The sequence below is a fragment of the Rhinoderma darwinii genome, chromosome 10 (assembly GCF_050947455.1).
Source record: "Rhinoderma darwinii isolate aRhiDar2 chromosome 10, aRhiDar2.hap1, whole genome shotgun sequence".
Taxonomy (NCBI): domain Eukaryota; kingdom Metazoa; phylum Chordata; class Amphibia; order Anura; family Rhinodermatidae; genus Rhinoderma; species Rhinoderma darwinii.
Genome location: NC_134696.1, coordinates 50609988 through 50628253, shown reverse-complemented (window position 1 = coordinate 50628253; position 18266 = coordinate 50609988). Strand labels below are relative to the sequence as shown.

The 18266-nt window shown below is 42.1% G+C and overlaps 1 protein-coding gene across 2 annotated transcripts; it reads left to right on the top strand.

The window, feature by feature from the left end:
• Positions 1-64: 64 nt before the first annotated feature.
• PRPF31 (pre-mRNA processing factor 31) lies at positions 65-16811 on the top strand. Of its 2 annotated transcripts, none has more exons than XM_075839903.1 (14): positions 65-200; positions 1098-1280; positions 2719-2779; positions 7213-7296; positions 8562-8659; positions 9895-10001; positions 10090-10259; positions 10456-10613; positions 10697-10786; positions 13131-13258; positions 13347-13419; positions 13858-13986; positions 15142-15240; positions 16269-16811. In XM_075839903.1, exons 2-14 carry the CDS (start codon positions 1107-1109, stop codon positions 16392-16394), a joined length of 1497 nt encoding a protein of 498 aa, XP_075696018.1. In that variant the 5' UTR covers positions 65-200; positions 1098-1106; the 3' UTR covers positions 16395-16811. The 2 variants fall into 2 exon arrangements, with proteins under 2 accessions (XP_075696018.1, XP_075696019.1); XM_075839904.1 differs by lacking the exon at positions 65-200 and adding an exon at positions 260-315.
• The last annotated feature ends 1455 nt before the right edge of the window (positions 16812-18266 follow it).

Genomic DNA, 18266 nt, shown 5'->3' with positions numbered 1-18266 from the left:
TGCCGCTCGCACCAGGGACGCAGGCGCAACTGTGAACCAATAGGAATAAGAGAAAACATTCCATATAGAGCGACGAGTTTCCTGTAGTGACGTCCTAATTTCGCGCCGCAGAGTCCAGTTTCTATTTGTAGAAGTGCGCGATAGCGGCTGATCTTCGCAGAGCAAAGATTTGTCTATTGGTTCCCGTCTTCTTGTTATTGGTACGGGGATCTAGGGGTAGAGCATGCAGTCTTTGCAGTGTGTACGATGGTAGAACGAGCCACGTTTGGATGGTCACTGGCAGGAGGGCATAAACCGCTAGTAATTGGAAGTCGTGTATGTGTGTGTAAATATATATATATAATCTGTTAAGGGCTATTTTTTTTTTTTTTTTATACTGATGATATCCATAGGTGATCACTGGGGTCTGATGCCTGGACCCCGTGCCGATCAGCTGTGCCTGGAGCTTTTCAGATGCTCCTATTCTCATGGAGTGCTTTGGGGCACTTTTTGTTTTTTTCTTATCAAAGCGATGGACATCTCGGCAGAACCCGATGGACCCTGCTGTACGTCCACTGTTATCCGATGAATACAGCACTGCGTCTTGGCCTTCGTTCTAAACCGAAGCCACTGTAATTGTGTGAAACGTTTTACCCCTTAACGACATGCTATGTACATGTACGCGGCAGATGTTAAGGGGAAGTATGGAATAGGCTAAGCTCGCTCTATACTTAGCGGGTGATGGCTGTGTAATACAGCCGACACCTCACTGCAATGAGCAGACTCAAAGTTCACTTTGATTCTGCCTGTTTAACCCCTAAGATGTCACGGTCAATCGCTACTCCGGCATCTAAGGTGTTAGAATCAGGAGGCTGCCCCTCTGACGTACCAAAAAATGATGGCTTTGGGAAGGTGGGGAGGAAAAAAATTTAAATGAAAAAACAAATTAACCCTGTCATTAAGGGGTTGAAACTGCTCTGGAAGAATGAAATCTGTACTGTGATTGGTTGCTATGGGCAACAAGGCCAATTCGTCTTTTGATAAATGATGCCCAAAATCTTGTGAAAGACATAAATGGAATCTTTAATAATTGTGCTATGGATTTATTTTGCCACCAGGGGTAAAACATGTCTCTGGCAGATGAGTTGTTGGCTGACCTGGAGGAGGCCGCGCAGGAAGAAGATGACCACTTAATAGATGAGGATGACTTGGAGACTATTGAAGAAGTGCAGGAGGGCATGCAGGTGGACCTTAATGCGGAGTCGGTGAAAAGCATAGCAAAGTTATGGGACAGTAAACAGGTGAGTTTAATATAAGCATATAACTCAATCTGTACTATATTTGTTGTCGTTGTCGTCCCCCCTGCACTTCATACAAACACACAAAGTGACCAAAGATATGAAGCCTGTTCTGGTATTACCACAACTGTCTGTGGTCAACCTCTATATTTAGTCCTGACATCCTAACTTTAGCAGTTGTAATAATGGGCTTCAGACGGCTGCTTCCCTCCAGTGGCAATGTATGGTAAGCAGGAGTCTGAGACTCTGCACTGATGTTTAATTACAAGTGTCAGCATGGTGTAAAGCAGTCTAGTGAATGGAGTGCTTTATTCATATTATGGGGGGGGGGGGCAAAATAACTAGTCACGGGGCTGGACAATCGCTACTACGGGACTAAGCAGGTTTCACCTTATCAAATATTAGGTTGTTATAGTAACGTGTAACTAAACATTCGACAAACTTCTGACATGTCATAGTGACGTGTCAGGAGTTTTGATTGGTGGGGGTGCGAGCACTGAAACCCACCAATCACTAAAACGAAGCGGCAGGTTCGGCCTCTTCTGGAAATCAATGTATCGGAGTACGGGCTCAATAGAAAGTCTCTTATTAAAGTTATTATTGTTGGCAAAGTATCGTTTTGGTATCGAATCGCAATCCTACACCAAGTATCGCTATTTAAGTCCAAATTCTGGTATCACGACAACCCTACAATGGGTACACTGTTATTCCTCCTTTTTTTTTTCCTCGATGTAGTGCTACAGGAGAAATGTAAACTCACTCAGCTGCTTGCCTGATAATGAACTATCGCACTGGCGCAACAGTTAGGCCCAGTTCAGTTTTATTTGCAGGCAGAAAAATCTGCCTCCATTTCCGCCACGGCTATAGAGTGCCGCGGGCAAAAAAACGAAGCGAAAAACGCTTTCTCTGCCTCCCATTGATTTCAATGGGAGGTCAGAGGTGGAACAGTGGCAAGAAAGAGCATGCCGCTTTTTTTTTTTTTTTTCTTCTTTTACCATGAGTGGTTAAAAACTGTATTGAAAAAAAAACGCCTCTGCCTCCCATTGAAATCAATGGGAGGCAGTTTCGACCGTTTTTGCCCTGATTCTGACACTATTTCCGTGTCAAAGCTGTGTGTGAACTAGGCCTTTGGGTGCAGTCACATGCAGCAGATTTCGTTGCAGAAGTTTTCTACAACTTATTCCGTTTCATTCATCTTAATCTAGTGGTTTCTGCACCAGTTGTATGGATTTCTGCAGGTTCCATTCAGATGACTGGAACTGTTTATAAGTTGTAAAAAAAATTCTGCAACAGTCTGCTGCATGTGACTGCACCCTAACATTTGTCACGTGGTCTAGTTGGCTTCCTCATTTGTCTTTTCTGATTTTGCTGCTACTAGGGTCATATATTTTCACACTATTTTACAAACTGTATTAACGTGCATGCTTGTGTAACCTATTAGTTTTCAGAAATTCTGGTCAAGATCGACGAATATGTTAAAAGGCAGCCCAAATCATCTGAAGGTAATTTCCGTTTAGCCTGTGTTTTGTTTGTTATTTCACAATGTTTTGCTTTTTTGGGGGTGGGGGGTTTATGTGGCTAGTCACATTCATATTTTTTTTTTTTTTAAATCCCACCAAGAATGTTTCAAGGCATGCTTTTAATGAATACCTGATTTAGGCCAGGATCACACGTGCGTTTCTGATAATTTTAGGTGCAGTTTTTGCCTCATTTGAATTATTTTTGGTGCCAAACACAGGAGTGGACACACAAGAAAGAGATGCTTCGTCTTCTCTTTTATACCTTTCCTTCATTTTGGATCCACTTTTGGCTGTGGCTCAAAAAACAGAGACAAACTGTGTCAAAATTGTGTGTGAGATCCTTGCCTTGAAGTGGATCTGTCAGCTGAATATGCTGCCTTGTACATACTCGGTAGCCAAAATGCACAAAAGTATTTCTGTATTCATAAGGGGGGGGGCCCCTTCTCGAGTCCTCCCGCCCTTAAGGCTGTGATTTTAAATGCATGTATACACAAGCAGCCTGTCAGTTGCCGCAGAGGGAGTGGTCACCCCATAACTAGGTTTGCGCTATATTCTTTCAGTGCTCCTTTTACCCAAAGGGCACAACACTTTTTGTTTTGGCTTCTAGGGGTATGCGCTTGTAGCCGTGACATCAGTACCCTTGTATAGAGCAGCATATAAAGCTAATAGATCCTCTTTTTAAATTGTATTTTGTGATACATTTGCATTAAAGGGAACCTGTCAACTTTTTGTTATGCTGCCCTCAGACTATATATATATATATATATATAATCAACATAGAATGAAGTAACGGCACCAAGGACTTCAAGGCGGATGAAAAACAGGGTGGATTTATTCACCTCAAGAAATCACAGCAACGTTTCGGTTCAACAGGAACCTTTCTCAAGCCATCTCAAATTAACAATGGTGTCAAGTATAAATAGGGGGAGAATACATTATACAGCAATCAAGCCAATAAAAGTACAATTCCCCAAAAAATACATGTGAATAAAGATTTAACAACACCGTAAAATGAATGTTGCAAAGGTGTATATCTTCCCTCTGTAAAAACGCCAAACATAGCCAATATGTGAAATATAACAGTAGTGTACATACCATAACGCGACAAATAAAGGAAATTGGGATGATTAGGAAGGAGGCAGGGGCCAATTATAATTTGATTGAAGTCAAAACTTACAGTTATTAGTCCATTAGTAGTGTCCACATAGCCAGCGTCTGTAGTCCGCGCGCTTCAACCGCGCATGCTCCAAGATGGCGTCCACACCGGATGTTCAGTCCGGTGGAATGCATCAGAGTGGTCGTGACTGCGCATGCGCGGTAGCGGAACATGCGTTCCAGCCTCACCGCGCATGCGCCAGTCTCGAGACAGATCGAGGTAATTGTATATATAGCGTAAATCTATAGTTTCAATACTAGGGCTAAATCCAGCAGTGTAAATGAGGAGTGGATACATCTTCCATCAAAACTGATGGATTATACAGCCCGATGGCCATAGTCCACAACGCAGATCATACATCCAATGACCCTGGCTCAATATATGTGAGCATAAAAAATGTAACGATCATGTAATATGTAGTCACTATGGGAGCAATCAGGGATTCATGACATTACACAGCAACCTAAATAGGGATGCAGAGTGTCCCACAAAAGAGGGGGACAATCATATACCATATATATGCACCCCAAAAAAAAGGAATATGCAAAAATGATCTACTATTTGATCGTTCAAGTTATGGATACATTTTTGTAAAATCAGGGCTGTTATATAATATTACAAAAAGACAAAACGCACAATCTGTCACTGCAACGCTATGGTCTATGTGGAACAATACATAAAAATATCACATTGAACAATTCACATGAAGAAACAACGATCCCCACGAGAAGAGCCTCTGCTACCTTCCATCAACCTTCACAGTGCTTGTAAAAAAGTGTGTATACCTAAAAGCGAAAAAATAAAAGCGAAAAAATAAACAGACAATTATTCCTGAATATACAGAGAATACACAAATAATTAAAAAAAATCACATGTACATAAGGAGTCAAAATAAAACTCCACGTATTATTGTATACATGTACCACAAACTACACCAAAGAGGACGCAGACCGTACAAAGAAATCCCCCCAGGGACCCGGGTAAGTTACCCCCCAATATATTAGATATGTGGGCCATATGGATATTCTATATTGAGGCCCTTTGGGGACATAGTCTCCAACCTATAAATCCACTCAAGCTCTTTTCTATTGAGAGCCAACCCCCTGTCACCCCCACGTCTCAAAAGAGGCACAGAATCAATGATTCTGAATCTCAGCTGCGACACAGTATGATTTTTTTTCAACAAAATGTCTAGAGACTGGCAAATCCTGCCTCTTTGTTTTGATATTTGATTTATGGTTTCTCAGCCTGAGACGCAATTCCGTTGTGGTTTCACCCACATAGTGTAAACCACACGGACAGCTTAAAAGGTAAATCACAAAGGAAGATTGACATGTGTAGAAGCCTTTAATATGTATTAATCTATCCGTTTGAGGATGATTAAAAGAACCACCCTTGATCATACTGTCACAGATATTGCATCCCAAACAGGGGTAGCAACCATTTTTGGGAGGTGCTAAGAACATCTGACTCCTACGACTAGAGCCAATGTCCGCTTTGACAACCATATTTCTAATCGATTTGCCTCTCCTATACGCCATCATGGGTCTATCCTGGAATTCAGCTATATTCGGGAATGCTCTACCAAGAAATTTCCAGTCTCTCCGCAGAATTTCACCCACTTGTGAACTCACTGCGGAGAAAGTGGAAATAAAAGGTATCATGACCTTCCTTTCTCTAGTCAATTTCCCACCCAAGAGATCGTGCCTGTCCAATAGATCAACCTTACGCCTGTTCGACTCCAAAACAAAACTAGGGTAACCTCGATCAGAGAACTTTTTGCACATCTGATCGAGTCGTGGGGATAATCTATCCTCCTGACTCACCACCCTCTTAACTCTTATCAGTTGGCTATAGGGTAAAGATCTCAGCATAGTCCCCGGATGTCCACTGGTATAGTGTAAAAGGTTGTTTCTGTCCGTTTTCTTAGAAAACAGATCAGAAATGAGTTTATTACCACTAATAGAAATCCGAGTATCCAAGAACTCAATGGCATCTGTGGAATATGACATAGTAAATTTAATCATGGGTTTTAAACCATTGAGAAATCCAAAAAATTCCTGCAGTTCACTAATGGAACCCGTCCAGATGAGGAAGACATCATCTATGTATCGCCACCACCGCAGTACCTGACTGAAGTGGTGGGACACATATATAAGGTCCTCCTCCATCTGACGTATAAAAATATTTGCGTAGGTCGGGGCCATGTTCGACCCCATAGCCGTCCCTCTTTTCTGCAAATAAAATTTATCCCCCACCAAAAAATAATTCTTTGTAAGAATAAATTCCAATAGCGATCCAATGAACCCAATTTTGTCCACAGAAAAGCCTGAACTTTCTAGATAAGAAAGTGAGGCATCAATGCCCTCCTGATGGGCGATTGAGGTATACAGGCTTCCCACATCAAGGGTAACCAAGACCGACCGGTCAGGGATCGAAAGATCCTGAATTCTGACCAGGAAGTCCGAGGTATCCCTGATGTGGGAGTCTGCACCAATGGCAAACTGCCTGAGAATTTTATCAATGAATATGGCTGATGGGACAAATAAGGAGTCGCTCCCTGATACTATAGGACGTCCAGGGGGCCGAGTGGAATCTTTATGTATTTTAGGTAGGAGATAGAGAACAGGGGTAACAGGGAATTTAACTTGTAAAAATTCACATAGATTTCTATCAATGATTTTATTTTTAAATGCATTGGTAATCAGGGTCTCCAATTCACGTAAATACGTAAATTTAGGATCACATGGCAACACAGCATACACATCAATGTCATTAAGCTGTTTGGTCATCTCATGCGGATAAAGGGAGGTATCCATAACCACTATATCCCGTATACAAAGCAGCTGAATTCGTCAGGTCGGCAGCACTGACATTTTTTTTTTTTAGTAAAAATTTATATTTCAAAGGTGTACATAGCATTTAAGGCAAACGTGTGCAAAATGTCATGTGAAATGTGTGCTCCCTGTTTTTATGAAGATTCTATATTTTTGCCCAACAATCAAATGATCTATATGGGTCCAACTTCTAAAACACCCAGGGAACAGTGGATATTTTCAGAGGAATATGTAGTATTATATGCTGACCCTGCGTTTGGCATGAGTCTGCCACAATGATATGATGTGCCAGCTCCTGTTAACCTGTGGGTGTCCGCTATCTGCAGTGACTCCCAGCATATTGTCTTTATCTGTGTATTGCATTCTTATATTGAGCTTCTCTTTTTAACTTTTGTATTAATGATTTATTTGCTGGATTGCAGTTATGGGACCTGTGGAAGCGGCTCCGGAGTATAAAGTGATCGTTGATGCAAACAATTTGACTGTGGAGATAGAAAATGAATTGAGTAAGTTTCTTAGGGTGAAACACTATTTTATGGAGGGGTTAACTCTCCTTTTCTGTGTCTTGGAGTATTTTAATTTTGAGAAATAATATTATGGTATAAAGGCAAAATAACAATTACTGGTGGGAGGTTAGAAAAATGTGTTTTGACCTCAATGGGGCAGAGACCACAGCAAGACGGGACATTGTATAGTGTTCCTGACTATTGTACGTCCTAAATGAATGCCTGGATGTTGCACAGGAACATTTTTGTTTCGGTCAACCAAGAAGCTCCTTAAAATATTCTCAAGCAATGAAGGGACAGAACATTTGAAAAGTGATAACCAATTGAGAGAAAAGAACAAGATCCATATTTTATTGAGAGGTCGGAAGGACTACGTAATCGATTCCAATCCATTTCTCTATTTCTTAATAGCATTAAGAGCTAAAAAAAATTTTTGATAGAGCAAGAAATCCCTTGCATAGACATTGATTTAAAGGGGTATTTCCATCTCTGACATTTATGGCACATCCACAGAATGGCTTAAATGTCCGCTAGATCTACTGATCCTACTTCTGGGACCTGTATCTGTCTTTAGAACGGGGTATCAGGACCTCTGTCCTACCGTCTAATGATGGACTCTGGCCACTGAGTTACGTGGTGACCGGGAGTACGGAATCAGCTGAGCTGTGCTGTTTCCCTGACTCTCATAGACGTTGTAGAAACTGCATAACTCAGGATCACGGGAAGAAGTTAGGACAGGGTCAGGATATCCCATTCTAAAGAGAGATGCGGGTCCCAGAAGTAGGACCTGTGTCTATCGGATATTTATGGCTTATTCTGTGGATATGCCACAAATGTTCGAGATGGGAATACCCCTCTAAAATATACCACTGACAACCTGCAGCCGCCACTCAAGGAACTTATTCTATACCGTTTATACAGTGAACTCCATAATAAGACCGGATGCCGTAAGCTCCCATGCTCCAAGTGGCAGCTTTAAAAAGAAAAAAATTGTGTTCAAAGATGGACGCTCACTTTTAAGGTAGAAAAGAAAAACTTCAGACATTTTTGGTAACGTGGTTAATTGCTGGCACTTCTGAGCATCTGTAGATTTTATTAATTGTTTCAATACAATGAAAAGCAGCCAATAAGTATGTTTGCTAAGCTGTTGGGTTTTGCAAAACTCTTATTTATAATAAATATGACACTTCTAATATTGTAAGCTATTTTGTTTTTTTTCTGTTTTTTTTTTTTTTTTTTAATTTTAGTTTTTTTTTTTTCTCCAGATATAATCCACAAGTTTATCAGAGACAAGTATTCAAAGAGGTTTCCTGAGCTGGAGTCCCTGGTTCCAAATGCCTTGGACTATATAAGAACCGTAAAGGTAAGTGGGGAAGGGGTTTGAATTGTGTGAAGTGAAGGAGCAAAATATTGCAGGTATTTGAGGTCCACTTGCTTTCTTTTATACGGCCTTATATAGTGTAATATAATAACCAAGAGCAGGCCCGTATTTTTGGCTTTCAACAGGCCTGTCTTTTACTTGTATGCTTTAATGTCGTTTATTATTGCTTAGCTTATGATAATAAAATGTATTTTGATTTGTTCTGTTGGTGGAGTACAAGCCGTCGGTGTTTTTTTTTTTTTTCTGCCTGTGGCACGGCAGGTGCAGGCTGTAATACAATAGTCTGTCTGCTGCTAATAAGCTATCATTAGGCTATAGGGAATTTGTATTCCCGGCATTATCAATACAGATGATAAACTTTTTTTCATATTGCTCCGTATGCAGTTTATTAAAGGGGGTGATCCTGTTCTTCAAAATTGATGGCCCATTCTTCGGATGGGCCATTAATATTAGTTGGGTGGGGGTCAGATTCTCGGAATCCAACGACCAGCTGTTTGAAGGGGCTACGGCGAGCGCTGCGTCCACTTTTATTGTTTGCCAGGCACAGATCCATACTTTCAGTGGCGGCTGTGTCTGGCATTGCAGCTCAGTACTATTCACTTGAATGGGACGAAGCTCTAGTGTGCTGTAATACCAGGCGCAGCTGCTACTAAACGTACGGATAGGCCATCAATTTTAAAGCATCGGTTAACCCCTTTTACATACAAGCATAGTTTCACAAACTTTTTAGGGTGGGCATATATGTAGCAGCTAGATACAATGAAAGCCGTGATTTATGGTCCTATCTACAGGTTGTTATAAATGAAGGCCCCATTTCTAAAGGCTTTGGTACGGCTCCCATTCTAGTGCTTGAGGCCTTTACTGTCCCTTCGTATGCCTTCTATTTTATACGGAGGCATAGAGTATTTTCCTGTTGGATTCCATACAAATCTGCCAGATTGTCAGAATTGTGGCCTGCTACATTAAGTGCTGTATCTCCAGATTTCTTGCTTCTATGGGGGGAAAGCTCCGTACATATGGCAAACACCAGAGCATGGCACAGCAGCACACGGAGGCCATGCAGGACTGTCACAGGCTCTGGGTGCATGGGGCCTAAGTAGATACATGTCATTGATGTGAATGTATTTATACTGTTGTCAGTACTCCGGGATGGGGATAATGGTGTCTGAGCGGTGACTATTCATCCTATATAAAGCTGTTTAACTATTACTTTGCAGGAGTTGGGAAACAATCTGGATAAATGTAAGAATAATGAGAATCTGCAGCAAATTCTGACCAATGCAACCATCATGGTTGTCAGTGTAACGGCCTCCACTACACAGGGGTAAGTCCATACTAGTGCAGTGCTGTATGTATCCCTACGCTTGGTCTGTATTTCCTAATCACTGTGCTGGTATTTGGTTTATATCCAGACAGCAGCTGACCAATGAGGAATTAGATCGCATTGAGGAAGCATGTGACATGGCGCTGGAACTGAACCAGTCGAAACACAGAATCTATGAGTATGTGGAGTCTCGTATGTCCTTCATTGCTCCCAATCTCTCCATCATTGTTGGGGCCTCAACTGCAGCCAAAATAATGGGTAATTGTGTGAACATGATTTTTTTTTTTTTTATTTTTTCCCTTCCTGTTCTACTTTTCCAAACTGTCATCCATGCATACATTTCTAGAAGTTTGAGAGTTGTGCACTAATCAGTCCACGTAGAATGGATAATCTGCATTTTATTATCGTAGGTCTTCCATCATCAGTAACTTTGTTGTTTTTTGTTTTTTTTCAGGTGTTGCTGGTGGTCTTACAAACCTCTCCAAGATGCCGGCCTGCAATGTCATGCTCTTGGGAGCTCAGAGGAAAACCTTATCTGGCTTTTCTAGCACTTCTGTCCTGCCTCACACAGGTTATATCTATTATAGTGACATTGTCCAGACATTACCTTCGGTAAGCAATGGAGGGATTCATCTTTTTGTGGTAAAATTGTAGTGATGTTGGGCACGACCATTTTTATATTTATACCATTCTAGGACTTGCATCGAAAGGCCGCACGATTGGTTGCTGCAAAGTGCACCTTGGCTTCGCGAGTGGACGGCTTTCATGAGAATCCTGACGGAAAGGTTAGTCTTTTAAATCGACACTAACTTTTCAAACTATTTTTAAGCTAATGTAATAGTATACCTGATATATATCAACTAATTTACTGTTAGTTTTTCTTCTTCGTGTCATCGGAGGACCCAGACCAATGGTATAAGCTGCTGCCACTAGGTGGCAACACTAAGCTTTAAAGGGGTTGTGCCACCAAGGCAAGCACTGATTAAATAATTCCTTTCATGACGCTAATAATTTTCCCCAATGGAAGCTTTTTAAACTTTTTTTTTTTTTTTTTTTGCCATCACCAGTTAATGTACTTCTAAGCTGTGATTGGCTGTTCCTCATCAACGGGTCTTTGCAGTGAGGCTGTGTCAAGATGTGCATGTGCAGTAAATCTCACTGATCAGCTGGATCTCAGCAATCCCGACGCACTGATATTCAGTGTTAGCTGGTTTCTTCTACTTGGCTTTCCTACTGCCTGGAATGCTGATCGTGCTCCGTAGCAAGAAGCTGCCTGGCACTAGGAAAAGAAGCACGCTGGGAGGCTGCCTGTACGTTGGTAGAAAATGACGGTGGGGGCCGTAAGTCAGGCGTTGCTGTCTCCTACATAGACACAGTGCGTTTATCCAAATGAGAGCGCCGTTCCCTGGTGTGAATAAAAGGAGGTTCTATGATTTAGATTGGGCTGCAAACAAGAAATTTAACAGTAGTGTGCTGGCCACTGCTATACACACGGCAATATTATACTACATATCTATGCGTGTTTTAGGAACAGCAGGAACCAAACAGGAGGAGGCCCACGCAAGGCATTATGGGGCTTGTAGGAAACAGCTTCCCTAGTGCCATCAGGCGTGCCTTGTATGGATAATGTATGAAAAAAGGTACGTCTGCTCAATATTTATATAATATATATACATTTCTCGTGACCATTATTTGCAGTTTGGGAGTAAAGGCTGTCGTGGCACAACCCCTTTAAGTGTTAGCTCCTCCTACACAGGATGTACCCCTCCTGCAGACACTGAGCTAATCCGTTTTCGCTTAGTGTCTGTAGGAGACAAACCATCCTGCTTTTGCGGTTCTTCTATATATTTTTTTCTCCACTAGATGGAGTGGGAGAGGGTGAACAGTGCTGTGTTTTTTCACACTAACTCCCTTCGCCAAGAAAGGCAAAGTGAAATAGAGCAGTCTGACGACTCTGTTGCCGCCAGCCATGGGGTTTGCAGTGGTCCTGCCTGCTCCTCCCTTCCAGCGTACTCTCCCAGCAGGGTGTAAAGACGCTGAAGGGGTGACCCTGCTCTTAATATGGGGGAGCCAAAGCAAAGCGGGTTAAAATTGGGTGAGTAAACCGGATTATGTTAGTATGACTAACTACACGAGCCGGCCTCTGCCCTGGTTCTGACCTGCAGCTCCAAGTCTGCCAGTAGCGTATTTTTTATTTTATTTCTCTCCCCGCGGCCTCCTCCATTAGGGTTGTATCTACTCTCCCTGGGTCACATTGTGCATCATACCATGCTTGGACAATATCCTGGTACAGGCCAACATGGTCGCCTTTTTGAACCATCAAGTTGACCTACCACTCAGCAGTGCCCACATTTCTAAAGTGATCTAAGAGCTCTATCTGTAGTTCCAGTAGGGGTCTACTGGATAGCGGTCTTCTTCAGCAGACGACATCTGGACCATGGCTGGTGTCTTGCATGTACATTTTCTCTCTTGCCACTTCTCCCAAGGATCTTCAGGCCAATTACTGCTGAGAACATACGTCACCTTGGTGACACAGGTCTGGACTCGAAAAATGTGATTTTCCACATTGTGCTTTACGTCCAATGTTTCCTGACGTCCACTTCTGAGACTACATACTCCTTTTTTTTTTTTTTTTTTTTTCAGTCGCCTCCTCCTTGCCCCTTTGAGTCGTTACATTTGGCACCACGAGTTTTGTTCTGTTCGTGCTTACCTTCTGTGGCTTATCCTGTTTTTTCCTACTGCTTGTATACAAACGGATTAGCTCAGTGTCTTCAGGTGGGGTATAGCCTGTGTAGGAGGAGTTAACACTATTAATGATTAGTGTCACCGCCTAGTGGCAGCAGCCTACACCCACGGTCTGTCGCCGAATAAACTCTACGAGAAGGATTTTACAGTGAGTACTCCATTCTCTCTTCTGTGTATGTCCTGAAAATACACAGAGAGGGTACAACGGGTGATACTTGTATTGCTGGAACCGTCCAGTGTTTATAGTTGGTAACTAGCTGTATGGTTCAGGCCGTGGTGCCACCTGCATGTGCAGCATCGGTTTCTTTTTTTCCTCTCTATTTGTGTTTTTAAATGTGTGTTTTTTTTGTGGAATTCGACTACTTTTGACTTTTCACATCACAGGTTGGCTATGACCTAAAAGAAGAGATTGAAAGGAAGTTTGATAAGTGGCAGGAACCTCCCCCAGTCAAGCAGGTGAAACCTCTGCCAGCACCACTTGATGGACAGAGAAAGAAACGTGGGGGCCGTAGGTAAGGATTTATTTTCCTTAGTACTTAAGCTTTTTTTTCTTAAGTTTTTCTTCCTTTTAAAGATTGGGTTTTTGTTTTTTCCCCTTAGGTACCGCAAAATGAAAGAACGACTTGGACTGACAGAAATCCGCAAACAGGCCAATAGGATGAGTTTTGGGGAGGTCTGCACTTCCACCCAACCCTGCTTTTGTCAGTTCCTGTTCATATTGAAGGTTACCCCTGATGACGACTGCATCTCCTGCCAGAAGTTTATGGGACTGTGAAAGAGCGGTCTGTTTTGTAGCTTAGGCAGCCATGCTATAATAGTAAAAGTTCTGCAGAAGAGGCTTTCAATGGTATATGTTTGGCTAGGCAACCAGACAGTCCTCTATCCCACTGGCAATTTTACCTTTCAGGTGGGAGACGCAGCCAGCGTAATCATTAGAGGTACCCTTCAAATAAGTAACCTGTGATGCTATGTATAGTCTCTTCATATGTACATACTTTAAGATCTGTAAAATAATTTACTTGGTAAATATATATCATGTTGACCATGATATCATTTGATCTACGTATTGAGTAAAGGGGAAATAGACGCTTACATGATTTTTGATCGTTAGATTGAAGAAGATGCTTATCAGGAAGACTTGGGCTTCAGCTTAGGACACCTTGGGAAGTCTGGAAGTGGAAGAATACGGCAAGCACAGGTTAATGAAGCAACCAAGGCCAGAATCTCCAAAACGTTACAGGTAACCGAAAATACACTAATCTGGTTGATTAGCTGCTCGATGTGGGTCATTTGGCTTGATAGACTAATGTATTAATAAATTATACAACTGAGTAGTAAATGACTATTCTATACAATCTTACCACAGCTATATATATTTGATATATGCTATATACATACATGATGATCTGCATTGAGTATTTACATTGGCGTTCTATTAGTGTTACTGTCAGATTTGGTATAATTAGATTTAAAGACTATTTCTCAATACAAGAATTTTTTTATTTGTGAATGTAAAATAAGTCCAAATCATTCTGCCCCTATCTTTTCACAGCCACTGAATGTCTTCTGTATTATATGGAGTAACATACCTCTATTCCCCCTCTCCTAATGTTCTGCATTGTATCTTTGACTTCCCACCTACATGGTTAATGGACGTTTCATTAGGTGATACTGCTCCTATATTGCTTTATATATGGTCCAAATCCTGCTTCTCTGCTGTTGAAATGTGATACAAGTCCTTTGCTAAGACTCCAGAACTTTTAGGGCCAGTACTGCTCCTACTTTCTATGTTGCATTGCAGGTGGCAGAGAAATAGAACTTTTGTGAACAAAGATTTCCTAAGGGCCAGTTCACACAGATTTCCGACGCGGAAACCGAGTCGGAAAACACGCCAAAAACGGCCGAAAATGCCTCCCATTGACTTTCAATGGGAGGCGGAGGCAGATTTTTCCCGCAAGCGGAAAGTCTCGCAGTGAAAAGATGTGACATTCCCCATCTTTGGGCGTTTACGTCTCTGACCTCCCGTTGACGTCAATGAGAGGCAGAGAGAGCTTATTTCGCAGCGTTTTTTGCCTGTGGCGCTCAATGGCCTCGGGCGAAAAACGAGGCAAACGGCGTGCAGGCAGATCAAAATCTGCCTCAAAATTCCATGTGGAATTTTGAGGCATAATTTTCTGCCTGCAAAAAACTCAGTGTGAACATACCCTAAAATGTCAACGGTTTTGTTTAGAATACTGCTTTAATTTCTGTATCCCAACTGTCAAAGGCTGGAATCGACAATAGCATGGCAAAGGTGCTTGTATCATTGAATCTCTGTCTGCAATATATAGTACTATTATTATTATTATAGGTACCATGTATTCACCATTTCCTCCAAACCTGTTGTCTTTAACAGCGTACACTACAGAAGCAGAGTATGGTTTATGGAGGAAAGTCCACAGTAAGAGACAGATCTTCGGGTACTGCATCCAGTGTTGCCTTCACTCCCCTTCAGGTAAGCCCCATTGCCTAGAAGTTTCTCAGTAACAGCATTATAACATTACAGGCATCCGAAACGTAAAATGATTTTACTAGCAGTTCTACGTTGTATCACTGCTGATTGAAGTACAATAGGGCTGGATTCACACATGAAGTTTGTTTGCTTTAAATGGAAAACATGAACCTGAAACAGTGTGTGATTTCAACCTATAACTATGGATTAAAATTACACCAAGATCTATAATACTTAATCTGTTTGAGGCTCTCTGATTGTTCTCATGCCAGTTTATATTTTATTTGATCAGTTCTTTAAGCAGACTAGTTTTTATTATTCTTGTGCCCAATGAGGACAACCGCATTAGCAGGATATGTCCCCTCTGGGACCCGCACATATTTCTAGAACGGGGCCCCCTAAAAACCGTTCTACTGATCTGTGTTCCTGCTGAAGCGTGTGATTTCCAACCATAGAAGAAGAAAACAGCGTCGCTCGCTGCGCGATGCTGTTTACGTAAGTCCAATTGAAATAAATGGCAGTTACGGAAACAGCGTAGCTCGTTTGCTGCGCTGTTTCCTTAACTGCCATTCACTATTATGGGAGTTACGGAAACGGCATAGCTCAGCAAACTACGCTGGTTTAATTTAACATGGTTGGTAATCACACGCTTCAGCGGGAGCACGAGCGGTAGAATGGAGTTTAGGGGGCCCCGTTCTAGAGATGAACATTTGCTGTGAATATGTCATAAATGTCCCTGATGCAAAAACCCCTTTAAAGTATTTAACCTGTCACTAGGTGCTACTAAGTGAGTAGGACTTCACTGAGCTATGGACCCCTCTATAGTTAGATCACTGTGACGCTTGGAGCCCGGCTCCCTGAAGTGTGTTTAAAAGTACTGCACAACTCCATTCAATGTCTTCTACAATTTTAACCAACATATGCTGCAGAATGGATACTCCAATTTGTTGGGGTATTATGGTTGTTCATTATACAAACATTCTGTATGCCTTTTTTTTATTTTATTGACCTTGTGCATTACATCCCTGCAGGGTCTGGAGATTGTTAACCCACAAGCGGCTGAGAAGAAGGTGGCTGAAGCAAACCAGAAATATTTTTCAAGCATGGCTGAATTTGTGAAAGTGAAGCATGAGAAAAATGGTACAATGACACAGTGAAGCGGAAATCTTTATGTGTTGTATTAATAAGGGAATTGTCTGCTGCACTGTTCACCTAGAGACTCTGGGCTAAACCCTATACCAACACCTGCAAGGAACGGAGACCTCATACCGGGAAACGCAGGATGTTTATTTTATTTTTCAACCCACTGAAGTCATCTGACAACAAAAGCATTATCGGCTGAAGATGAGCTCCACATCGCAGCCCTACACCTAGTCTTCACCCTGAAAGGCAGAGCTGGTTTTAGATTTGTGCGAGCATGTCAGCCAACATGGCAGGAATCTCATTTTTATGTCTTGTTAAAGTCGTCCTTTTGGGTTTTTATTTGCTTTGTTTTTGTTTTTTTTAATTATTATTAGTTGGCGCTTGTGTCCATTTTCATATATGGAATAAATGACATTGTGTTGTCTTTTAAATATGGTACTCATTTTATACGGTCATTAAATCTGCCAAGCAGCATGGGTGATCCCTTCCGGAGTACTAATAGGTTGTTGACTAGTATTGACGTTTTACATGGGAGTTTCCGTTGTAGTAAATTTGTCTCCCACTCTCTCTCAACTTAAAATGTACCTGAACCCTCCAGGTGACTTATTTTTTTTAGAATTAGACCTTATTCCCACTGTGTTTTTAATCCTTCTGTCGGAGGTATACGTCAGAAGGAGTAGCGACGTATCCTACTGTTTAGTCATACCGTGGGATATGTTGTGTGAACTCCCCGGGTACAGTGCTACTTAAAGCACTGTGTCCAAACAAGCACCTGACATCGTTGTACATATGGACCAGTGATGTCAGGGGCTTTCAACTACGGAGTCCCTGGCCAGGGCATCACAAGTGCTCTGGCCAGGGACTCCTCTCTTGGGAGAGCTCTCATATATGGACAGTTACGTTAAGAGGTTTGACATGACTGAATCTCCAGCCAGAGCGTTGCCAATGCTCTGGATAGGGAGTCTGCTCCTGGAGGAGCCACTGACAGCCTGTCCGTATGTGGACAGTGACATCAGGAGCAGCTAGAGTTCCTGGCCACAGCACTACTGATGCTCTGGTTGGGGAATCTGAAGTGGCAAGCCCCTGACATCACTGTTCATATATGGACAGTGACATCAGGGGCTTTCCCAGGCCCGGAATCCCCTAGCGATACTTAATGCTCTACCCGTGGTCTTCGACGCTGGAGTAGCTCCTCAATGTATACGTTTAACATACCTATGATGGATGCCATACATCCATCACATATAGGCCACATGTTAAGAAACATACCACATGGTATACGTTTTTTGTTTTTTTTTTCTTAGCAGGATCCCTCAGGATGGAATAGTATAGTAAACGGTTCCTCCCTCCCAAAAAAGTAGGTATTAGACCTACCAGTAATTGTATTTCCAGGAATCCATCATGACAGCACCACAGGAGGTTGCCCTCTTGACCTCTATAGGGACAGGAAGACAGAGGTTAAAAGGCCCCTCCCACCACCCACTTGCCAGTGTTTTTCGAGTACTACACCAGCATGGATGCAACCCTATTTTTATTTCTAGGGATAATAACTGACATGTTACTTGCACAAATCAGAATTTTACTAAAGGGAGGGAATGTAAGGGTGCTGTCCCGATTGGATTCCTGGAAATACAATTACCGGTAGGTCTAATTCCTACTTTCCAGCACATCCCTCATGGCAGCACCACAGGAGCAATACCAAATTATAATGCTCAGGGCGGGACTACAGATTGGAGGACTTTGCATCAAATTTAAATCCGTATCTGACAGAACATCTAGCCTATAATGTCTGCAAAACATGATTGCTCGACCAAGTGGCAGCTCTGCAGATTTGGTCCATAGAGGCTTCTCTTCTTTCTGCCCAAGATGCCAAAACTGCTCAAGTT